The 26,165-nt window shown below is 36.4% G+C and overlaps 1 protein-coding gene across 6 annotated transcripts in view; it reads right to left on the bottom strand.

The window, feature by feature from the left end:
- The window catches only part of pisd (phosphatidylserine decarboxylase), a 32,570-nt gene extending 6,919 nt beyond the window's left edge, over nucleotides 1-25,651 (bottom strand). The window contains exons 1-4 of one of the 6 annotated variants that reach the window (XM_051895812.1): nucleotides 25,491-25,605; nucleotides 24,938-24,996; nucleotides 18,599-18,753; nucleotides 2,914-3,079 (exon numbers count right to left, since the gene is read on the bottom strand). In XM_051895812.1, the coding sequence (XP_051751772.1) occupies nucleotides 2,914-3,079; nucleotides 18,599-18,672 (240 nt within the window). In that variant the 5' untranslated portion in view covers nucleotides 18,673-18,753; nucleotides 24,938-24,996; nucleotides 25,491-25,605. Of the gene's footprint in view, nucleotides 1-2,913; nucleotides 3,080-10,411; nucleotides 10,884-12,881; nucleotides 13,009-18,598; nucleotides 18,754-24,937; nucleotides 24,997-25,490 lie in introns of those variants that run through there. The other 5 variants (XM_051895810.1, XM_051895814.1, XM_051895813.1 and 2 more) reach the window with 5 other exon arrangements.
- Between the last annotated feature and the right edge of the window lie 514 nt (nucleotides 25,652-26,165).

The raw sequence follows: 26,165 nt of genomic DNA, 5'->3' as shown, positions 1-26,165 counted from the left end.
GTACACTCAATTTAAGTGTTTTAAAACCTGTTGTATTAATGCTGCCTTTACGTGCCATAGGAAATTTGATCATTCACACTTCTGAAGTCGTGGATACGAGCTTATCGCATTTAAGTTTCGGCATGAGAGGGTGTTCTTGTGCAGTTTTTTTTTTACCTAGGAAACTCGTATTTACAATAATTCCGAGATAATGTGAAGGAAGCATAAGTCCAGCAGCTGCATGTGGCTTTACATCACCCTCTGTGCACCACGTGCTCCATTGTTTGGATTCTTAGAGTGTTAAGATCAGTGTAGCTCACTGATCATTATTGATGTGGGCAAGGAGTGATCCTAGATCAGTGCTACAGATAGTACAGGGGCTGATGCATGACAGGAGCTGGCCTGGGTGTTCAGTGTAAGTGGATTACTGTAGCTTCAATCCCAGCTGACAGACAGGAGGCTAAATGCGGACACTGTTGGAGTCTTACAGGGTGGTGGGTTGTAGATGATAGTTATAGGTTTAACAAGCAGGAAGTGAAGGATGACCAATGTTGCCTGACCCAGAAAAAGGCTCTTTATCCACAAAGTGTGTCATTTTAGGTTCACACATTTTTAAACAGAACATACATATTATGCCAAGATTGATACGTTTATAGTAAGCTCTTCCAAAAAAATGTATTTATTATTTACTTATTAAAATTAAAAATCTCAATTGCTATTTAACATAAAAAGAACTTCATGGTGCGTTCAAGACCTACAGGGAAGTTCGTATTTACGAGTTAAGAAGTCAGGTGTTTACAACGTCAGGTGCATTCAAGTCACTTTTGTCTGAGCAAGATGGCAGTGTACCTTCTCTTAAAGGGGTAGTTCACCTCAAAATTTACTCACCCTCAAGCCATCCTAGGTGTATATGACTTTCTCCTTTCAGACAAACACAGTTGGAGTTATATTAAAATATATCCTGGCACTTCCAAGCTTTATAAATCATAGTGAAGGGGGCGTTTTTTTGAAGTCCAAAAAAAGTGCATTCATCCATCATAAAAGTAAGCCATAAGGCTCCAGGGGGTTAATAAAGGCCATCTGAAGCAAAGCAATGGATTTTGTAAGAAAAATATCCATATTTGTAACTTCATAGACTATAATCACTAGCTTCCGGTATCGTCTGTCTGTGTGTTCATGAAAGAGTCAAGTTCCAGCGTATTATGTAGGGTGTAGGAGTAGCGTAAGCTTAGGTGAGAGTAGATGCCTCTCACGGTTCAAACAAATAGGCCTGGAAAACAAACTCAAGCTCCTCCGACATTTCTTTTTAAAAAATTAAATTAAATTAAATTTCTTGTTTTAGACTTCTAATTCATAACCAGGGTTTTGTTTTACTCCATCCTCTGCATGTCCACGTTCATCAATCAGTCATCCGTCAGGTCAAAGTTCACTCTTCCGCCGGAACTGACTTGCGTATGGAAACCAGTGATTCTAGTTTATAAAGTTATAAATATGGAAAAAAATTGATCTTACAAAAATGCATTGCTTCACTTCAGAAGGCCTTTATTAAGCCCCTGGAGCTGTATGGATTACTTTTATGATGGATGGATGTGCTTTAAAATCACGGTTACTTTATTCACTTCCATTATAAAGCTTGGAAGAGCCAGAATAATTTTTTTAATATAACTCCAATTATGTTTGACCGAAAGAAGAAAGTCATATACACCTAGGATGGCTTGAGGGTGAATAAATTGTGGAATAATTTAAATTTTTGGGTGAACTAACCCTATAATTAAATACACAAAAATACAGCAAGTTTTTTTTATTTTTTACTCTACTTCTAGAAAATTAAAAAACAAAGAACGTGCATCAGGTGTGTTTTGCTTTTAGGAATTAATACAGGAAGCCAATGTAAACTATTGTATTGCTACATTACAATGCTATCATATTTTGTGCAGGAAATTAGCTTATTTTGTTGTAAATAAAAAAAGTCTGACAGTGTCACAGCAAAATACCACAATACTTACAGGTATTTAGCAATGTCGGGGCTCAAAGAAAATACTGAGCTTCCCACTGTTATTTACGGCTTTATGAGTTGAATGCACATGAATGCCACCACAAATACGATACCGACATGACTTGAAAGCACCATTACATCCTAGTACTGTTCATTTCCTAGTTTATTGTTGGCTTTTATGATGAACTTCTTTGTAAAGGTCCTCATTTGTAAGTAGATAAAAGCATCCAGTAAATGAGTAAATGTTATGTAAAACATGCACAAGTTCCAGCACAAGATTTCATAGTAGTGATGGCAAGTTAAAATTCCTCTTAAAAAAAATAAAATAAAATCTCTAAAACTACAGATTTACATTAACAAACAAAACATTTTTCTATTTCTCTGAAACTTCCTGTCTGTCTGCCACTGGAGATACGGTATCTGCTTCGGAGCATCAGCATGGGCTGACTGGCAATTTTTTCGTGGGAAGTGAACAATAGTGGTGTCAGAACCACCGTGGCACGGTGCCCTCGACTGGGTCCAGAGACAAAGTGTTCCTCAGTTCAGAGCTGCACCATGGGACAATGGCTCTTTTCACACAAGTCCCAATGGAGCACAGAGCTCAGCAGGTCCATATGCAAGTAGCCATCTGCTGATAGCAGCAGCTCTTTCTGCTGACCTTGCATCAGTTTTGAGGATTCGTTTCTCTGGGTTAAAAAATAGAGAGAACTGATCCCAGATCTAGGTCGTTATTCTGTAATGGTTCCAGTAATGCGTCACATAATCACAGCATCATCCATAAGGTAATACCTGTTTTGCATAACAAAATCACAAATGCCCATAATACACTGATTACACACTGATGGATGTCATTAATGTCTCTGGATAGTGAGATTTTGCACACTCAAACACACACAACATAAGTCTGTTGACTCTTTGATGTTTCCACCTGTACTTACTCTGCTTGTGGGCCTCCAGCCTACTTTGGCGAGAGGTTTGAGCGCTCCAAAGGGCAGGATGTAGTAGAGGAAGGACAGAGGCCATGAGCGAAGGCGGACAGTAGGCCGGGACATGCAGCTCAGCTGGCCTAGGCGCCGCCGCAGGGCCAACTGTGGGAACTGCAACCTGCACAACACATTCATGATGCCAAAGTGCTCAAAATACTCAGACACATATAAAAAAAATAAAGAAGGTGAAAATTAAAGATATATGTCCAGATGATCTAAATGTTATAAAACAGGGGTGCCCAATTCTGGAGCACTACCTTTTTGCAGATTTCAGTTCCAACCCTACTTCAACCTGTTTGTAATTATCAAGTATATCCTGAAGATCTTGATTAATCAGTTCAGGTTTAATTGAATAGATTTGGAGCTAAGCTTCACAGTCAGACCTTCAGGAACAGGATTGAGCACCCCTTGTTATACAGTGAATCTCATGAAACCTGTCAAACATGTCCAGATAATATTTCACCCTAAAAACCTTGAGAAACAAGTAAGAATTGTGTGAATTTGGAAGGCAAAAGTTGACGGGAGTGAAATCCTTCTGGGAATAAAGAAAATGTATTTTTGCATTTTGATAACACCAGTGACAGAAAATTACACCTTTTTTTTGTTTGTTTTTTTTACATTTAATGACAATTAAGCATATATTTCAACAAGTGTCATTACCTCAATGCAATATAAAATAATTATTATTAAATTCAATTTAATATTATTATGGTAATTACAAGTGTATCGAGTTAATATAATATAAAATTATTATTAAACAATATAAACAAATATTATTACAGTGGAAAAAATATGCTTAATTCTCATTAAAATAATGTTGTGTATTTGTATAATTAAATAATTACATTTTACTATGGTAAAAATAATATTTTTTTAATAATTAATTTTACTTATATATTGGTTAAATAATGAGAATAACCAATGAGAATAACAGGATTTACAAAAAACTCAAAAAAGTAAAATGTCTGAATGTTTTAAGGTAATGGGAAATTAGGTGAAAATATGCAGATTTTTCATGAAAAAGTCACACACACACACAAAAAACAACAACCATAATTTTTTTTCTTTGATTTTAGGGTAAAATGTTACCTGAACATGTTTTCTTGAGATTCACTCTATAAAATCAGAACTGGGCTGCTCTATCAAAATGGTGGAAAGAAGGAAGGAAATGTTTATAAAACATGCAGAAACATACACACAGCCCACTCACACATACCAAAGACCAAACACAAAGACGCCCATACAGAAGACAATAAACAGAAGACGATAAATGCTAGAAAGATACTTGAGATAGTATCAGGAAAAGAGACAGGAATAGAAATTCTCCACTGTAAACTTAACCTCATGATCGTTCACGATGCCTCTCAACTACACTGACCATTTACTCCTTTCAGCTCAATTCCACTTACATCAGTCTAAGCAAAGGCTGCTTTCACCTGCTTAACACCTTTAGTCTCATTTAGGGTTTATCATCACCTTCCTGTTACACTTGCTCTAGAAATGGTACATGAGGAGAAATACTTGACCGAAGGTCTGGGCCAGTCTACATAATATTCTTAAAGGGATAATTCACCCCAAAATGAATATTTTATCATCGTTTACTCACCCTCATGTAATTCCAAACTTTTATGAACTACTTTCTTCAGCAGAACACAAAAAAAAGAGATATTTTTGATTTTACATCTCGCAATTCTGACTTTTCCCCCCTCAGAATTGTGTGATAAAAAAGTTGCAATTGTGAGTTATAAAGTCAATTACGAGAAATAAACTCACAATTACGAGTTACGAAGTCAAATGCGGGATATAAACTCACAATTGCTAGAAATAAAGTCAGAATTGCGAGTTTATATCTTGCAATTCTGACTTCTTTTCTCAGAATAGTGAGATATAAAGTCGCAATCACGAGTTATAAAGTCAATTACAAGAAATAAACTCACAATTGCGAGTTATGAAGTCAACTGCGAGAAATAAACTCACAATTGTGAGAAATAAAGTCCAATTCTGAGGAAAAAAAAGACTGACTTTTTTCCTCATTTGCGAGTTTCTCTAACAATTCTGACTTTATAACTCGCAATTGCATTTTTTTTAATTCAGTGGTGGAAACATAGGTTCCATAGGCTTCCATAGGTTTGGAATGAGGTTGAGATAATGATGACAATTTTCATCACAAAAAGGGCCAGCTTTTAATCAACATAAATCTACTTAACCAGCACGAACATGCATGGTTTTTGTGGGTCACGCCGAGTGGGACATTTGCACAGAACTACTGAAGCCATGCAGGATATCCGCCAGTAATCTTTTTATTTTTATTTTTTGAGACCGTTGCGCTATTTTTAGCACCTGTACAGGCGGATAACATTCCAGATCAACATTCTGCCGACTGGAACAGCGTATGCAAAAATGTTGCACCTCTATCCTGGTCCGGTTGATGGAACGTTACATCTTGTTTGGCTATAACTGCTTCCTTTTTATTGAAAATGACACTAAGAGCTACTGCTTCTGGCTAAAATGCGATTTAGTGTGTCAGTAAAGTAGCTTTAGTGTGTCAGTAAAGTGGGTCATATTTGGCCCTGAAAGTGATGACACAGCACCAGTGGGGTTGACATGGACTGTCCAGGGCTGCAGCTACAAGGGCTATCTATAGAATATAATACTGTGTCCACCCTAATCAGGATGAAAACTTGTTCTGACCTGTGGACAGAGGAGACTTAGCCATAGATGGCCTAACACAGACACTCAATGAGTCACCTGACTTTGTCAGGTATACTCGCAATGCCGCACACAAAAACATCTTTACTTTGACCCTTTCAAAATGTGCTATCCAGTAGTGTTGTCAAAAGTACCGGTACTTCGGTACCAAGTCGGTACTGAAATTTTGAAAATGTGACGATACCCGTATTTCTGTAGTACCGGCAGTACAGAGAATCCGGTTATATTCGGTACCCACTGATAGGGCTGTGGCAGTATTTACTTGAATATGACACGAGTGAAGCACAAAGCTTTGTTTACAAAAGAAATAATAGGTTAGCAATTAAATGTGACATCGCAGCCATGGAAACATTTTGGTTCTTGCCGAATGAAAGAGGTAGGTGAGTCCATAAATTTAAGCTTTGTATTCTGTTTTGCGAATCGCGATCTGGTCACCCGATTAGCAGAGAATTTAACAATATTCCATTAGTTATTCCACTGAACATGGAATCTCTGTTTCTTTTCCCAAATCTTCACTCATGCAGGGGATTATAAACGTTTCTTTCTTTCATTCGCATTCTTTACTGTGGTAAAGTAGAAAAAACACCGTAGGACAGAAACCTTTTTGCTTGTGCGTCAATTTCTATTTAACACAGTTTGTGCTTGTTATTAGACTTCATAAGGCGCGTCAAGTTTATTTGTATAGCGCGTTTCAAACACGCTGGTGATTTTTACTTTCGCTTTTTTTCTGGCAGCGCAAAATCAAACATAGCCTGAATGTCTTGCCCCTGCAGAGGATAAAACTCGCTCTTCACACCTTTTACAACAAGTGTCAGTTGCTTGTATCATCAGGAGACATGAAGATATTATTAAAGAGAAATGGTCTCTTTTCTGCTCGTGTCCCACATCCCTCTCAAAGAGCAGAGCGATAGGCTATATGACACATCTTTGTGTGGAAATAAAAAAAACGAATGTTTTTAAATACTATTTAACTTTCTTATTATTTAGGTTACCATTATTTACCGATATTTATTTCATAGTTTTACAGGCTGTAGTGTGTTGTTTCACTGACGGAATAGCTAAAATAAACACGCACGTCTGTTACCCCTGTTGAAAAAACCAGCATATGCTGGTAAGGTAGGTTTTGAAGCTGCTATGCTGGTTTGAGCTGGTCCAGGACCAGCTTAGGACCAGCATGGACCAGCATAGGACCAGCACCAGGCCAGCATGGACCTGCATAGCTCAAACCAGCATACCAGCTTCAAAACCTACCTTAACCAGCATATGCTGGTTTTTTCCAACAGTACAAAATGGAGGTTTGAGCATTTGTTTATTTTTTTTATATTTCAAAATTTATTTCATTGAGGTAACCTATATATACACACACAAACATACACACATGCTCCAAATCATATTTAATATGTTTTTAAAAAAGGCTATATAAAATAGTAAAATAGTTCCAACAGATTTTGCTGTGGTACCAAAATTGGTACCGAGAACCGTAAAATTTTCATGGTATTGGTACCGACTACTGGAATTTTGGTACCGTGACAACACTACTATCCAGTAATCTTTGTTTGAGAGGATCAACATTTACATCATGGTCAGGGTGAGTAATCAAGCAGTATAAACAAAACTACTCCTCAGTGTATTGATGATAGGAACTATGGCAACACCAGCTCATGCCAGGTTAGTACAGGCTCAGGGGGCAACCTTTCGGTGCCGGTGCTACACAATTTGCCTCCATAATCATCAAGTACATTGACCTGTCGTGCGTCATAACAGCATCTGACGTGTGAGCCTCTCCTACAGAAAGGTGCAAATTTTTATTGCTCTTGCTATAAATAGACAAACTGCAGCAGGCATAACATCGGACCATATTCTGCAGACCAGTCTAGTCATGACTCTGGTATGAGCAAATGTAAATAATAAAGCTCAAAGTCCCTTTTAAAAATCAGTCAGTCCACTTGGCGGCCATCTTGGTACCGGCACCAAACAGCAACTTTAAGTCAAGTACAACTCCTACGTATCTGAAAGAGGAAAGACTGAAATCTCTGGAACTGTAAAATTTCAAATAAAAAGATATCATGCTAATCAATGTAGGCTCAAAAAAAAAAAAAAAAAACCCTTGCCTCTACTTCTATTTTTGCAAAACTCCAAAAACATACCTATACATACAATTCACCACAAGTTCCATCTGACACTAGTGGCAGTAAAAAAAAAAATAAAATAAAAAAATTTACTGTCCACACAAATTATGATACGGGGCAGATTATTGATTAATGAAGACATGCAATTTTCATCTAGTTCCTTGCACAATGCTATGTTATGACCTCAAAACACTTACCATAAAACATGATTTGTAAACTAATAGGCTATATTTTGACATTTACATCACATAACCAACCTCATATGTATTAAGGCTGGGACGATACACCCATCTCCCGATTCGATACCATCATGATACTTGGGTGCCGATACGATATGTATTGTTATTTTTAAGAATTGCCATTCCACTATCTAGGCGATATGCATTGCAATTTTTGTTTGCTCTAGACCATGGGGTAAAGTTGAATGATACACTTATACATGATGGTGCAGGTCGTATATTGGTAGATGTCTCTCCATCCACCATTTTTCACTTTCTCGTGTCCACTAGTAAGAGATATGATGTCATGTAATACTCACTGATACAACACATATCTCCATCTCAGGACTCAACGTTAAGGATTTTTTCTACTGGCCCAGTCAGGTTGGTGGTTAAAATTTTTATTTGCCCGGCCAAAATTTTCACTGGCCCCACCACCAAAAAGTAATAAATAAATAATAATAAAAAATAAATAAATAAATAAATAAATAAATAGGCCTAGTTATTGTCTTCATTGTTTTTGATCCATAACCTTAATGAATAAGGTTAAAGAATCAAATTACGAGGAAAAGCACAAATATGAAATGAATAATCAAATGTAAAACAGCACTGCATAGTTTTCACTGTATCAATTAAATATGGATGATTCCTTATTAAAGTTATAAAGGTTATTCAGTCAAGTCCAGTGAGTGATCGTTTTTCTTTGTCCTTTGTTGTTTGATTAACATTAAAATAAAGACAGCAGCAGGTTTATTAGGCTGCTGTCACTTTCAGGGTGAGTGCTTCAGGTAAACTGATTTTTTCCCCCAGCCCTAATATGTATGGTAATTCTGACATAGTAAACATGCTTGGTGGCTAACTTGGTACAGTACATTGCACTTGCGATGTGGAACACTCTGGTACTAATCACAATAAAAGAACTTTTATGTATTTATGTACGTAATAAACTTTGCCCGATTCAAGTTCATCAGTTTCGGATCAAGCTGAACATGCTCGAACCACCACTCACTGAACATTAAAAAAAAAAAGAAAAAAAAGAAGTGGTGCTAAACATGCTAGAAGCAGAGTAACATTTTTTTCAGAAATGTTGTTACAGGCATGTTTTTCAATGAGCCTGGTAACACAAATAAAATGGTATTTTTCAGGTTGATCAATTAAAGCTCATGTGCATTCAAAATGTAAACAAACAGTCTCTGTGAAAAAGGTGATTTGCTTTTTCAACAGTGAGGTGTGACTACAGCAGACATATTGAATGTTATGATTGGACAGTCTCCTCTATTTAGAATGTCTCTCTATAATGTCACACTTAATTTTAGGGGTTTGTTCAAATCAGTAGTTTAATACAAGTATAAAAAGTCAGCCTAACTCAACCTGCACCATTCAGGCAAACATTTTTTTTTTTTTTAGTCTATAGACTTGTATACAAGGAGGAACCTAAGCCAAAAATACTCAACACAATCCAACAACAACCTGATAACTTCCATTCAGCAGCTCCTCTGTGCAAATGATGTTTCCAACCTATAGCTACATTTGTACAAGTCCCTGGTATAACCTTTCACACTAAACACTTTTAGCACAGTGCATTATGCAACGTCATTCTAGCAGTTGGCAAATCCGGTTAATATGCCAAAGTGTGCGCTGCACCCTAGTGCGCCCGAACGGCTTGAAACAATGACTGTTGGTTTTTACGAGAGCTCTCAGTCATCAGGTTATCATTCAATTGAATTTAGAGCGTTTCTACCCCTCCCCCAACCTGTCCAGCGCAGATGAATATCCATCAAAGAACCTTGCAGTTCACAGCTTTTCACAGTGCATTACTCAAACTGCGGAGGACGTTTGAGAGGTGATGATGGCAGCTTGTAAAAAGAGAACGTAAAGTCTTCGGATTCAGCCTCTTTCACACACTCTCTGTTCTACACAGCCCCCCTTGTTTCTTCAATGCAGGCACACATTGGCCAATCACTGGCTGAATATGAGCCTCCCTCTGCTCTTCGCTCACTCAAGGGGAACAGCATCTGCTCCAAGTAGAGCTCTGCAAACTATGCAGTTTGCATCGGACAGAGAGTGCGACCAACAGCCTAACGTTACGCCACAATTAGGCCAAACACAATCGCAGAGCTGGGGCAGTGACAGAGGGGGGGAACTGAGTCCTGTCACACTAACTCCCACCGCACACTGATCGTCCCTCCGCAGGGTGGCCGAGTTCGTGCGAGGTCTCTGTAATCCCCTCTCGCTCGCCCACTTTCCAGCCTCGCTGATCCTTCAATTGTCCTCTCTCACTTCGAGTACACTGTCAACAACTGCTCTAGATCCGACCGACTAAACTCACCCATCATCCACACACATTCTCAGCCTGAACTACGTCCTAGCATCTCACACACTGCTTGCCGGTACCTGAATCGGCTCCGGTCGCTGAGCTGAGGCGGGCCCCCCGGGGCTCCAGGGCCTCCCGTGCCGGCGTTGTTGGCGCCGTTTGCGGGCTCCCCTGTCGCTCCCGCTGAGGAGCCCGGCGGGCGGAAACGCCGCACATCAACCCTGACTCTGTGGAGATTGTAGCAAGAGGGAGAGCTGTGCAAAGACCTGCAGCATCTCACCATTTCCCCGCAGTGCTCCGCATCGGCCCCTTTTGCTGCTTCTTCAGACTCCGCTGACACATGATCACTGTGGAGAGATTAGTGCGTATCTCAGGCTATAGCCCTCTCTCTTGCGCTCCCTCCGTTCGTTTGGCCCGGTGGTTTTCCGCTGCAAAGCTCAAAGACCGGCCCTCCCTGCTCGTCACTGGTAGGATGCTGAGCTGCGATTGGCTGGCCAATGGATGGGTCCACCTTTTCCTCTAAGCAGCTGCTGTATTCAAGGCCTGGTGCTGCTGGGAAGGCGGCAATATGAAAAGGACGGGGAGAGGGAGGGATTTGTAAACAGACAATCCTGTCAGCATGTGCTCCTGAATTCCATCTCTGACCCCATCCCCCCTTTCTCTATCTCTCTCTCCTGTCTCTCTCTCTCTCTCTCTCTCTCTCTCTCATTTTTTTCTCAACTGAAGGATGAAGAGCAATGTGCTCCTGACTGTTATGATAAACTGTTTCTGATCTCAGGATCACTTTCTCTACAAACTCCACCACATCAACAAACCCTAAAAATACACAGCATTTATTTAAATTAGCTTTTTATTATAAGAATATGCATTTCTGAATGTTTTATACAACATTTCAGTACAGTGACACAGTAACAATTAGGGGTGTAACGGTTCTTGGTATTTAAAAAAAAAAAAAAAAAAAAACAAAAGAAAGAAATCGAACCGTACCATTCTCCACCCACAGTTTGGAACACACTTGCACCGCAGTTCAACTTAAATCTGACGACGTATCTATAATATGGTTTGTCAAAAATAATGTGTAAAACAGACAGACAGAGTTTGGTTAATGTTTCTGTCGATGGATACGCATTCTGGCTTCCCAATACATGACAACAATAGCGATGATCCCAAAAAAAAAAAAAAAAAAAAAACCTCTTTGTACAATGCGAGTGCTGTATGCTCGAATATGAGCAGTCATTTACGTCGTCATCACCCGGGTGTTGATTTGTGAAAAATCTTCTCACAGCAGAATTTAAATATTGAGTTCTCTTTCAAGTATAGCGCTTGAACGGACAAATTCACACAAAAATTATGTCAGCATGCCCATCTTGATGAGTATCCTAGCAGACATAATCGGTTACGTCTTAAGTAAACGTCCTGGATCCGTGCATTATGTCTAAAGTGACAGCAGCCTAATATTCCTGCTGTCTGTGTTTTTAACGTTAATCAAACAACAAAAGACAAGGAACTCACTCGCTGCTCTTGATTGAATAGCTTCTGTAACTTTAATAAGGATTAATCTTTAATTTATACAGTGAAATATGCAATGTTATTTTACATTTGATTACTTTATTCAATTTCTTTACCTGAAAACTAATGTTAGACCTACCTGAAAAACCTGAAAAGCAGTTTATTTTATTTGTATCTTTGCTCTTTTGTATTTATTTGTGCTGTTCCTTGTAGTTTGATTATTTGTTCTTATTTTCTTTATTTTTATTTGACAGTAGTCCTTTTTTCCCCTGAACATAGCACATACCGAACTGTACCGAAACCGCGACTCTAAAACCGTGAGTAATTTGAACCGTTACACCCCTAGTAACAATGGGCCAGAAACTCTGTAATTGCTAGCATGTGCCAATTTATATGAATCATATTATATTTTTAATACATATACACACACATATATAATTAATATATATGTTATGCAAGTAACACATTTACATATATTTTTACTTATTCATTATTATCATCATCATCATCATCATCACCATTATTAATATTATTATTATTATTGTTATAGGACATTGGACCCTATGAACAGTATTCCTCATTTTCACATATATTGAGATGCTGTTTAGTATTCTTTACATTCTGTAATGTTTCTGTAATAATTTCAGTGATGTCACAAAAAAAATGTCTATTTTTTGTGCCTTGGCAAAATTAACATTATCAAATAAACAAAAGGCTTCTGCTGCTGAATTCATACATTCTTTTAAAGAAAACCAGAAGTCAGCACCCTTGACAGCCTGCAAATCACATGAACGTGGGACTTCCTATAAAACAGGAAGGAAGTAAATCTTCCGTCTCAACTCAACTTTTGATTTGTACAAATGCAAATTCTTGTATAAAAACACTCTGAATGATCTCCCACTAGAAATAATTTTCAAATTTCTTTGCTTATTCTACATATGTAATAACCTGATGATGAAATAATTCAAATTCATGCCCACAATTCAAAATACAAAACCACTTAAATAAAAAGGACTCAGAAGAGGAAATCTTCACACTCACTTGTACAGAGCGACACAATAGGAAGTCTGTCGTTCTTCTCAAAGGACTATACTCTCTCACTGTCTCTGTACCGGGAGCCGCTCAGATATGGCATGTGTGTTGCTGTGATGTCATCACTAAATATTAACCAGACCAATGAGTGAAAGAGCTTACTTCCTATTTGATGACTGTCAAAGTGCCCATCCCACTTCATAAACACATATTACAAGCTGACAGCAAACTGCAGACAGTGACAGCTATAGGGTATGTATTCAGTAGACTCAAAGAAATAAATATAACCGAATATAAGACCAAGAGCTCATGATTAAAGTCATTTTGGGTTGGGTTCCAGTGAAATGGTATTACTTCTGGGAATTGGTTTGTAAGGATATACCACATGCTGGATTGGATGATGCATCAAACCAGAATCTACAATCTGAATAGTTAAACTGAAACCTTCTGTTATTTCATCACTGCTGCTATCAAATACAAAAATGAAAGTGAAGGACATGCCACCTGCTAAAAGCTTAAAATGGGAAAAAATAATAATGAAAATATTAATGTTAGACAGTAGCCATTTTTTTTGTGACAAAATAGTATGGAAGACTGTTTTTATTATAATTATAAAAATTATTTAGTGCTATTGCAACAACTTAGTATCATGATTAAAGAGCATAGCATCAGAAGAATATATATAAATGTTAACATTTTCTTGTTTTATACAACACGTAAATAAATCACTAATAAATCAACAAATAATCATTCAATTTAGTATTTTTTCCCCCCTTTATTTCTATATGGCTTTATTTATTATAATTATAATAGCGTTCAAAAGTTTAGGGACTGAAAGATTTTTATTTTATTTTATTCTCTTTTTTTTTTTTGAGGGAAATTAACACTTTTATTCAGCAAAGAGAAGACTTTTACATTGAATTAAATTCTAATTTCAAATAAATTAAAATAGAAAACAGTTAATCTGAATAGTATTAATACTTCACAATATTACTGTTTTTTTATATCAAATATATGCAGCATAAGAGACTGTCAACCTGAAACCTTTGAACACTTTAGTTCATCGATTTAGTATTATGACAGTATCCGTATCAGAAGACTGCGGCACTTTATTGATTTATTTTCCTACACCTCTAGGCAGAAAATAAAACAAAGCAATTGTGTGTCTGAGAAGGTTCTTGAAAATGGGCACACCTACACAAAGAGCGCCGTTATCTCCAGCAGCGAGGCTTTCTGCTGCACTGTGCTTTATCTGTAAATCTGCAACAAACTGAAATCTGTCCACATATATCAGGCGCAACATAAGTGAAGAGTCCTTGGCTGACAGCCTGTGAACACCGATCATACAGAGCAAGCAGTGATCATTCAAGCCTTGAGTGTTTCAATGGTCTGAATACATATGCATAATATAGATACATACTAAGTGAATTTAATACAGTATGTCTGAAAATGTCAAAAGCACTGACTACTTTTACACAGCTAGAACACAATGAAATCACTCATAAGGGTTAAAAATGGCATTTTAGAGCTTTTATTTCTCTTGTTCAGACACTGTATGAATAGTCTTGTCCTTCACAGCTTTGCTGCCCAACCCCCTTTCCCTACAAGAAGAAATCTCGCTATTGTTTGTGAGGTACAAGTCTGCCATGGTGCTGAATACCCTTAGAAACCAGTGCTCGGTCAATGCCAGGGCTTCTGTGTATTGCTATAATAAACATATATATTGTGCTGGTTCTGCATTCTACTTTTGCCTTTTGTGTTATTGATTCGAAAATGTCCTCATGTTATGTTTAGGGTCACAAAGATGAAGTTTAGAGGTTGTGACAACTGACTTAACTGCATTATAACAGTTTTGTGTGCAAACAGCACTGTCCTGTGCCCGCAGAGACAGGTCATAAACAGGTCACGATGAGCGACTGTCAAATAGAAGCAGCTCCACGTTGGAGGCTGATGTTTATTTGTTGTATAGGGCAGATAAAACACTACAGCACTCTAGGGAAAGCCTTCAAACAAAACCGGCCAATCAGACGCTAGTGACACTACCAGTGAATTTCAACAGAAGCTCAGGTGATTTGAACGATCAAACAACCAGATCAGTTGGCTGGTATTAAAGGCCACACAACAAATGAACAACATTATGCCTGTCATGGATTTGTGACATCATTACATCAGAGAACATTTTGTTAAAAACTTTTATAAACACAAATAATCAGTTCATAATGTCTACTTGGCTTTGAATTTATTTTAATTAAGTACACATTTAGTGTGATCTAAAGTATGATCATCTTAAATGGTATCAGAACAGATGCATGTTAGATTGTAAGAGTTTTTGATTAGCACTGGATTAAAAAAAAAAAAAAAAAAAAAAAAAAAAAGACTTAAAGTCCCCCTGTAGTCAATAATTTTATCCCTTAAATCTCATGTTTGATCACCAAAACGACATATTTAAACACTTTTTTTTCCTGTGAAAAAAAATTCTTCATGCCTTAAAACAGTTTGAATGTAACTGTACACCCTTACTTCATTTATTATACGCGGATCTATGAATATGCTAATTAGCCCCGCCTCCACACTTGCACGAGCTCAGAGATCCACTCGGTCAACTTACTGAGGTAAACGCTGCACAATGGTATCGAGTTTTACAACGTCGGACACATAACGGTAATTAACATGATTAGCCTTTTGCTTGTCTACATTATCAAACAGCTAATAAAGTGTTGCTAATGTTACACAAACCATGTTCCCGTTGGCAAGTCAGACAGCTGCCTTCTAACAATCAGTATCCTTAGAAACGCTTTGAACTCAGAACGTCAGTGGAGAAGGGCATATAGTTCATCATAACATCGTAATATACATCATACGACTACTATTTTACTAAATCCATCCGATTTTTCATATCAACAGAAAAATATACCGGGATAACCTGGCTTCTCTCGAGACTCCCCTGCTTCAGAGAGGTCCTAGTTAATGATATGCTAAAGCCAGCCGACACGTTGACGTGATTGGTTACACAGTAGTTTGTGATGTCACAAACACCAGCGATTTCAAACCGCGTTTTCACTGCAGTTTTAAAGAGCAAATGCTCAGCAATGGTGATGGCTTATGAATTAAGACAAACCATGTGCAAATTCATATTAAAAACAACACACAGACATATAAACAACATTAAAAACTTGATTTTCACCACAGGGGGACTTTAACTTTTGGTAACACTTTATTTTACAGTGCCGTAGTTACACGCTACTACATGTACTTACTATAGTAATAACAGTAAATTATGCATAATTACAAGTAACTAACTCTAAACCAAACCCTAACCCTAACTGTAACTCTATAGTAAGTACATGTAGTTAATTAACAGTACTCAGTACTTATTTGAGTAATTACAATGTAACTACGGCACTGTAAAATAAAGTGTAACCTATTTTTTTTCTAATTAGTGTTTTTTGTTAAGTTTATTTAATTAGGTTAACCATAACCCTATACAGCCTACTGTATCCATATACTATGTATATTTTAAACACAAATTTCTAAGGCCTCAAAATAATCAACATGTTCAAAACTTTGCTGATAAACTACTAGTACAATCTACTACCTGCCTTCTGCCATCTGATTGATAGTTTATACTTTTTTTAATAAGTAAAAGGCCTTTTAGTATGGTGTGGGTACACAGGTTTCTTGTGAAACTTAGCAGCTTAGGTTTACTTGTTTATCCATACATATTTGTTTTTGAAAAATCATGTTAAAATGTGACAGAAATGATCAGATCAGAATGATAGCGATACATTAGACTTGAGGAATGTTTTTTGTTCATCTCTCGGTCATCATTGTATTGCTTTAAGTTTTACCCAAATAATATAAACTACAGAGCTTTGATTATAAAACTAAGCATTTAAATTTCATCTCACTATGACATAGTAGATATAGAGTGGCAAATGATATTATTTTATGTCAGTAGACTGCTGTACTGTTATATAAATTTCTCACAGTTTTACATTACAAGCTATCAAAAATTTATATTACTTTTTGGCCATATAAATATCAGCAACTGCACCAATATGACTTTTTTTCCTCAGTTTGGGCCTCTGAATAAAACAGAAGTGTTTTTCCCTACTCTAGTATGAGCACCATATATATATATATATTATACTAGCTATAAAAGCCTGATGTACCAAATAAGACAGTCAAAAACCACATACACAAACTTTTTTTACATTTAGTCTAAAGGTAAGTTCAATAAACTCTTCCATTTTATCAGGCTTAAATAACCTTAAACAAGCAATAGATTTTTGGCTTGCCAAACGAAACAAACTGCCAAAATCTTGACCACCGTAACAGCTTGACATCTTCAGCAGTGTCACACTGACACTTTCAGCCAGGTTTGTTTGAATGTTCGCACATCCTGTTTTTATCAAAGCAACACCACTATCAAAACGGAGTGGTGAAAGACCATTTTGTCTGCATCTTAGTTTACACTTGGCCACTTCATGCTTTTTCCTCAATCCAATAGCTATCTTATTATGAAAAGACTGGATGTTCAAGCAACATACTGTATGTGAAATTAACTCCTCCCAAACAAACAAAAAAAATAAAAAAAATAAAAATCTTTCTCTCTCATTGCGATCTTTGATTTTGAGAATATATCACAGATAATAAACAAAATGCAGCATGTAACATCTGTTACTAATATATGCTATCAGCCTTTCTGAAGTGAACTCTGTTGAAATTGCATGGTGTGTGAATTAAAGATTAAGTGTGTGTATATAGCAGAGAAACATTATGCGACTGAAATAGCAATCAATACTATTTCATCCCAACTACAGAGATTAAGAAACTGCCCCCTTCTGTTTTAACAAAAATATCATTATCCATATAATATATATCTTATAGATATAACAGATATAAAATTATACTATAAAAATAGTTATGTAACCATACCATTCAAAAGTTCAAATGTTGTTTTAAATAAGTCTCTTATGCCAAAGCTGCATTTATTTGATTTTATTAATATTGTGAAAACTTATTACAATTTAAAAATAATATTTTTAAATGTAATTTATTCCTGCAATGGAAAGCTGAATGTTCAGCATAATTACTCCAGTCTTCAGAGTCACATGATCCTTCAGAAATCATTTTAATATGATAATATTATCAATGTTGAATGCATTTTTTCAGGATTCTTTGATTAACCAATAGTTAAAAAAATAACTTTATTGTCTTTATTGCCACTTTTGATTAATTTAATGCAACCTTGCTGAATAAAAGTATTCATTTATTTTTTTTTTAAATCTTAATGAGTATTTATAGTATATATTTATCATTTAAAGAACTCCAAACACAGTCAAAAAGTTCCAAAAGCACACACAGACACACTTTTGAACATTGGCTCCACAGAGTATCTCAGTATCCAGAGACATTGAAGACATTTAACAGTTATTCCATCAGTGTCCCATCTTAACTACACCAACACAAAATGGCTTCAGGGTTGAATGAATTTTGATTGATTTGGTATCAGTTTTCACCGTTTTAGTAAACTTGAAAGCTTTGCATACCATAGTTCATTGCACACAACCTCCTGTCCCGAAATTAGAATGTGGGAAAAAGGTTATGGATCTGGCAGACAACACATTTGCAATGGCAATGTTTTGCAATAGTACCTTGTGTTACACAGTTTTTATTTGGGAATTTTACACACAAAGAATAATGTGCTGTAAGGTTGACCTTACCTGAACTTCATTGGCAATCCGTGGTGGCACTTCAATGCCAAGCTTTTCCAGCTGCCGATCTCTGTATCGCCCATATTGGTTGTATCCTACATAGCCCCCGCCTGTAGCTATAAGAAGAGGAAGAGGCCGTACACGGGCCTGTAGTCCAGGAAAACCTAATATAAAAGGAAATGAATACTTTTATTAAACACGGAAACATTAAAATGACCAAAAGTGAAAAGAAAGACTTTTACAAAGTTACACAAAAGTATATTTCAACTAAATGCTGTTCTTTTGAACTTTCTATTCATCAAAGACCCCTGAAAAAAATGTATCAGGCATTCTACAAAAATATGAAGCAGCACAACTGTTTTTAACATTAATAATAAGAAATGGATCTTGAGCAGCAAATTAGCATATTAAAATGATCTCTGAAGGATCATGTGACACTGAAGATGGGAGTAATTATACTGAAAATTCAGCTTTGCCATCACAGGAATAAATTACATTTTAAAATATATTAAAATAGAAAACAGATATTTTAAACTGTAATAATATTTCACACTAGATGTTTACGACAGCTGGCATTCAGGATGGCATTTAGAGATCAACTGAAAATATTCAGAATAAATTCATTGTTCAAACAAAACCATGCCTGGGGGTTTGCAGCCAAAGCATAGCCTATCTGGCCAGGTACCATAAGGTTTAAATAAATAAAAAAAAATAATAATAAAAAAAAAAATAATAATAATAATAATAATAATAATAATAATAATAATAATAATAAAATTATATATATATATATATATATATAAACTTATTTTATTTCACCTAGTTGCCAAAGTAACATTTCTCCTTTTCATTTAGCCTAACTTGACATACTACAATCATTTTAACTAAAACTGACATATTACAAAAATAACAATGACAAAAAAACAAAATTACTAAAACTTGAACTAAAATTAAAATGAAATACACAAATAAAAACTTATTCTATATATGCATGCGTGTATAAATGTTCAGTGTTGTAATGGTGCCACCTACAGGCATGTGACCAGCTAAAGACAAAAAAAGGATTTTTTTTTTTTTTTTTTAATCATTTATTGCTATTTCTTCACCCATACTTAATAAATACTGGATACTGGATTTCTTTCCCTATTCCACTCATCTTTTTAATCATGTTCCAAACATTTTGTATTGAAGTACTTTTACCTATATTATTACAGAAATGTATCTAATATTTCTTTTTTGCACTCCTAATTTTTCTTCTAACTTCAGCTTGTGCGCTCTTATAATGTATCAAATGCTGCCAGTTATGGCTTCTCGTTCTCTTCAGTATTTTAAAAACTTTCCTTTTCTTTTTTTAATCAATATTACATTCCTTATTCCACCAAGGAACCATCTTCTCCTTCCTCCTCCCTTTACGTCTTGGAATTCATTTTGATGACAAATTTTTTATTACTGATGCAATCCGTGAATTTATTATTTCAATGTCACTTCCTTTATTAGTCTCCAGTTGACTCCAACCTACATTACTCATCTCTGGAAATTCTCCCCAATTTGCTTTCTCACATAACCAGTTGCCAGTATTTCCTTGGTTCAACTTTCTTATTCTGCTTGCACTTGTTATTGAACTAGCTATTGGGAAATAATCACTACCAATTGAACATTCCTTTAGTACTTCCCAATTTGTTACTCTACCTAGCGTGCTTGAGACAAGGGTTGGATCAAATACCGATTTCACGCTTGTGTTTACATCTACATCTTCCAAATTCTTTAGATCCATTAAGTCTTCAATAACAATCTCATTAGCATCATTCATTGTTCCTCCCCTTATTGTCATGTGCATTAAAATCCCCACACCAAATTACTCTTACTTTGTTTACGCCCTCATATAATTTCTAAGTCACTCAAAACCAATTTTTACATTGCGTAACTTTTGATTCCTGCCCATATTTCAACTACATATTCCAATATTCTGGCTTTACCCACCACTTTATATGGCAATTCTGCTTTGATAAACGTGATACACCCTCCACCTTTTCCATGGTTTCTATCTCTTCTCACATTTATGTAACCTTTTAAAACAAAATCAGTTTTGGGGTTTAACCATGATTCTTAAAAACATATTACATCAGGGTTTTTTTCTCCATATGACCTATACATCCTTTAAATTCGTGTCTTAATTTTAATCTGTATCTTTTGTCCACTTTCAACCACTTCTGTCATGATTTCTTCAAAGGATGGGTTTATGGGCTGGTAAATGTATGGTTTTTTTTCAGATCTTTCGATCTCATGAACAAAATAAGATTGGCGCAATTTACATTTGAACACACACAGAGAAGATGGAAAAACGTAAGGAGAGCAGCAGCTTTAGTTTTTGCTCTGACAGCCACAAGACAACGGCGAACGCAGTGAGTGTGTGTTAGAAATCAGGAATGGTGAGAGAACATTGTGCTTGGTACATTTTTCATCTTTAAACCAAACTTGGATCTCCAGCAAACAAAGTTTAAATCCCATCTGGCTAGAGTGCTTCCCATAATGTTTACATGATGTTTACACAATGTTTACACATTAGGTCAGTAGGTGGAGAGTAGGCGCTCTTTTGCGGCTGTTCGAATACATTCAACCACACGAGCGTTTCCACCATGATTTAATTTAGGCTTTTACTTGCATGTAAACAGTGATCAGCGAACATAAGCAGAAGCTCAACCGAACCTGAATATACGCACAAGAACAAACCTCAAACATGTTGCGTAACCAATGAGGTTCATTCTCGTGTGTTACGCAGCACGTTTGAGCTTCCCGAAGAGGTATGTTCTTGTGCGTTATTCAGGTTTGGTTTTCTGAACAATTTATTACTTCAGCTATACAGAAAGTAAGGTCACACTTTAGTTTAGGGTCCAATTCTCACTATTACCTAACTTCCAACTACCTCAATAAACTCCTAATTGCTGCTTATTAATAGTAAGGTAGTTGTTAAGTTTAGGTATTGGGTAGGATTAAAGTATGTAGAATATGGTCATACAGAATAAGGCATTAATAGGTGCTTTATAAGTACTAATAAACAGCCAATATCCTAGTAATATGCATGCTAATAAGCAACTAATTAAAGTGTACCTTTAGTTAAAGCTAAAGTGTTACCGAAAGTAAGAAATTTTTCTTACTAACAATCAACATATCATATATTCTTTTATCACTTGTTTATCCATATGACTTATCTATCACTACAGGTTCTACACTTCCTTTCTCTTTTCGTTTGTTCTTTATCTACTGCCTTGACAGCATCTGCATAGGATAACTTGCATTTTGCCATCTCCTGTTCTATTTCTATTGCCAACTCACACAGAGCCACTGTATGCCACACTATGATTTCCACAACAATTGCAGCATTTTACAACTGCACATCCACATCTCTTCTTTGCTTCGCATACTTTAGCAGTACGTCCGTATCTCTGACAATTGTAACATCACAACAGAGGTTCTATATAAGATCTAACTAATCCTAATGTTACTTATTCTGGCAGAACCCCTCATTCAAATTTCAGTAAAACTAATAAACTATCTATTCTAGTTCAAGCTCTATTCATTTTCAAGCATGTTGCTTTCATCACTTTGCCTCCTTCCAAATTTCTTGTTACCTCCTCTATTGTTATTCCTAAAGGAACTCCCGTAATCATCCACATCCTTTGTCCGCCCATTCTGCAACTTTCCACCTTCTGTTTGCATATCATCTTTATACTCATAGCTTTCTTCTTCTGCTTATCATTACCACACAATAACATTAGAGCTCCATCTTGAGGAATTTTTGCAAATTTGACCTCCCCTGTTAATTCCTTCAAATCTTTTTTCAATACAATTGGATTTACTCCCAGTACCTTCTCCACCAAACTTCATTATCATTCTTAATTCATCCTGACACTTATCCCTAAATGCATCCTCATCCATAATAGTGCTTTCGGATTACTCTTCATTCTCTATTTTCCACTTGTTAGAACTCTTTTTTTTTCCCTTCACTTCCCCTACTTGTTGTGACCATCCTACCTCTATCTCATCCTCGTCTTCTCCCGAGCCATCTGTCCCCTTTTTTGGTCTCTGATCCAGTCCCCTTTCAGTTTTCTCAAGATCTCATAATCTCATTAGATTTTCTTTTGAACTTTCAAAACCCCCACATGCAGTAACTTCGACACCTCCACTTCTCAACTCCGCCCTCACATGTCGTAAATAGAAATGCTTTTAGAATGCAAACACCGGATCGTTTGCCAAATCCGTTTCACCAAGATGCTATTATTGTGGAGAAAACTTATCCTAGACCAGAGGTTTAGAGCTTTTCACTCTAAAAGCAATCAGAAGCAGCAGCAGTCAGTGGTTTGAGTGAAAATATTCCACGCTAGTCACAAGTTCGTGGCCAGGGGAAGGCAAGCCTTGCCCAACCTTACACACGCTCCACCTATGTTGTTAATTTATTTGTGTTTTTCTTTTTGTGAGACATGAATAACTTTTTTGTAATGAATTCACCAAGCACACAAAGACAGTACGCTTGAAAAACTAACACCAAGTGTAATTAAGTATTGAGTAATGAGCATGTTAAAATGTATTAGTTATGGGTCGATCATGAACGATTTGTTCATTTTGAACGAATCTTTAATATGACTCGGGAAAAACGAGTTGTCTCAGAGAGTGATTTGTTCATTTTGTGTTGACCACGCATGTAGATAGTTTCTGTACAGGAAACAGAATTAGTTCACCTTCGGGTCGAGTCATTCGTTCTTTTTTTTCACGTGACGTGACAGCCGTATTGAATACAAAATTTAGTTCATAATTCCTAAACTTCCTTACAAACACATGTGGTTAGTTTTTTTTTTTTTTTTTTTACTCTTACAGTTGCATGATGGGTTTCTTATGGAAGCCCATTTCCGCCACTAAATAAAAAAATAAAAACAGTAATTGCGACTTTTTATCTCGCAATTGCGAGTTTACATCTCACAATTCTGACTTTTTTTCTCACAATTGAGAGTTATTAAGTCAGAACTGTGAGATATAAACTCGCAATTGCGTGATATAAAGTCACAATTCTAAGATATAAACTCGCAATTGTGTGATATAAAGTTGCAAATGCGTGATAAAGTCACAATTGCGTGATATAAAGTCACAATTCTAAGATATAAACTCGCAATTGCGTGATATAAAGTCACAATTCTAAGATATAAACTCGCAATTGTGTGATATAAAGTTGCAAATGCGTGATATAAAGTCACAATTGCGTGATATAAAGTCACAATTCTAAGATATAAACTCGCAATTGCGTGATATAAAGTCACAATTCTAAGATATAAACTCGCAATTGAGTGATATAAAGTTGCAAATGCGTGATATAAAGTCACAATTGCGAGAAAAAAAGTCAGAATTCTGAGATAAAAAGTCGCAATTACCGTTTTTATTTTTTTTATTTAGTGGCGGAAACGGGCTTCCATAGTTTCTGGCCTCAAATTTCTTAAAATTTATAAATGTGTCAATTTCTGTCATGATGGTTCTTTTCCATAACATTGAATGTGGTAATAAAGAGTTAGCTGTCATGTGATGAACGAACGACTCGGAACCGAAGACTCGGGAGGTGAACTAATCATTTATGTTTCTGGTACGGACTACATAGTTTAGCATGGGAATTTGACATGACAAAAGAACGAACGACCCGGATAGGGAGGTGAGGTGAACTAACAGACTGCATAGTCTAAAGACCCAGCTAAGCAATGAATTGATCATTTCTGTTTCTCATAACTTGGCCTTGGCTGCATTATTGTTTTTTCTTATTCAACATGTGATCAATGTTTGAGTAGCTAAGTAGTAGATGTGTTGGAGAATTTGGCTTTTAACATGTAACATTTTAATTACATTCTGCTGAAATGGATGAAATGTCTTGGAAAAAAGATTTGCTCATTTTGCTGAACCAGATTTCAAAGATCTGATTCAGTAAAATGATCCGAACTTCTTATCACTATTGTTGTCTACCTTGTTTTTGACGTGTCAGCATGTTCTCTTGGCTATATAGTATATGGGATAAATGGAAAAACCTTTAAAGGGACTCAAAAATGAAAATTGTGACATAATTTCGTCCCTCTCGTGTCATTCCAAACCTGTATGACTGTGAATGTCAACTTGATTAGCCAAGTTATCATTTGATTGAGAAAACATAAATGAATAAAAATGTTATATTTGGTTGGTAATGTATTTACACTTTCAAAATTTCCAATAATAATAACAACAATACCAAAAAAAAAAAAAAAAAGAAAAGAAAAGAAAAGAAAAAAAAAAAAGTGCGTTTGTCATCGAGGGGGTTTGTGTGTGTAGAGTGCAACTGACCTTTGGAGAATAACCTCTGATGACCCCATCTGAGACTAAAGCCACCGTGCTGCAGAAAACTGCACACAAAACAATTTACACCATTGTTTAGAAACACTTGAGAACTACATAACGTAGAAAACAACCAACATGTGCATTTCTGAGGGTCTCGGTATGAACAACTTAAAAGTGAATAAACAAATATTACATCTTGAAATTCGTCCAGCTAATATAGACATTATAGACATATGTAGTAGTCAGTAGATCTTGTATTATTATAGTAAATGGGCCTCGCAGTAAAAATCAAATAATTCAACTTTCTAGAAAGGTTCTTCCAAGACAAGATAGAACATGTCCCTGCTCATGCATTAATGCTGCCTTCCTGAAGTTAACAACCTCGTGTAACTTGGCTCTGAGATCAGCTGGGTCTCAGGATCTGTCACTTTACCTGTCCTAGCGGGTTCGCCAATCAGTGACTTCATGGTATAATAAAGCCAGCACGTATAGATGTCTGCATTTAAGGTATGGTATAATTTATATTCTTTCAAAAAAAACAAAATAACATGACACTTACCTGCTCTTACTCGCCCCTGCTAGATGAGCAACAAACACTCTCCGTACGAGCGCTGCCATGACAGAGATGGTCTTAATATTGGGAGATACGAGAGTCCGTGGCTCTACCATTGGAGAATGTGTAACGGCCAACTTATACCACGTGTGGCTTGGTTACCAATCACATTACAGCCTTGACGTCATTAAACTTCGTATAGAGTTGTGCGACAGTCAATCACTGTTTGCGGATACCATAGAAATGAATGAGAAGTGCCGTAAACTGAATCCTACCTGTCGCGCAATTATACGTGACTTCTCTTAAAAAATAGTATTTTTTTCGGTGTAAACTCTAAAAACAGATCAATCCACAACGAGTATTTAAGAGCAAACGTGTTGAAGATTAACCAATAGGCTGTCGATTCATTAAATGAAAAGCCGTTTTCCCACAAAAGCAGTTTATTCAGCGTAGTGAAACCTCTCCTCCATAGACATCCATTCGAAAACGGCCCCTGGTTTTATTTCCTGCGTACCACAGCGTTAGCAGGCGCTACGCTTTTTTTTCTTGCTAACCTTGGCGGCTTGCCTTAAAGTGGCTTTGGCCATGATGCTTGTATGCAGCCAGTTACTGTTCTCGTCCTTCACGAGACTCAGTGATGCAATATACTGGAATATGGAGTGTTTAATCACAGTCCTAGAC

Source organism: Ctenopharyngodon idella, chromosome 5, assembly GCF_019924925.1.
Source record: "Ctenopharyngodon idella isolate HZGC_01 chromosome 5, HZGC01, whole genome shotgun sequence".
NCBI classification, from domain to species: Eukaryota; Metazoa; Chordata; class Actinopteri; order Cypriniformes; family Xenocyprididae; genus Ctenopharyngodon; species Ctenopharyngodon idella.
Note: the sequence above shows the minus strand (reverse complement) of the source record. Positions and strands in the feature narration are given on the sequence as shown.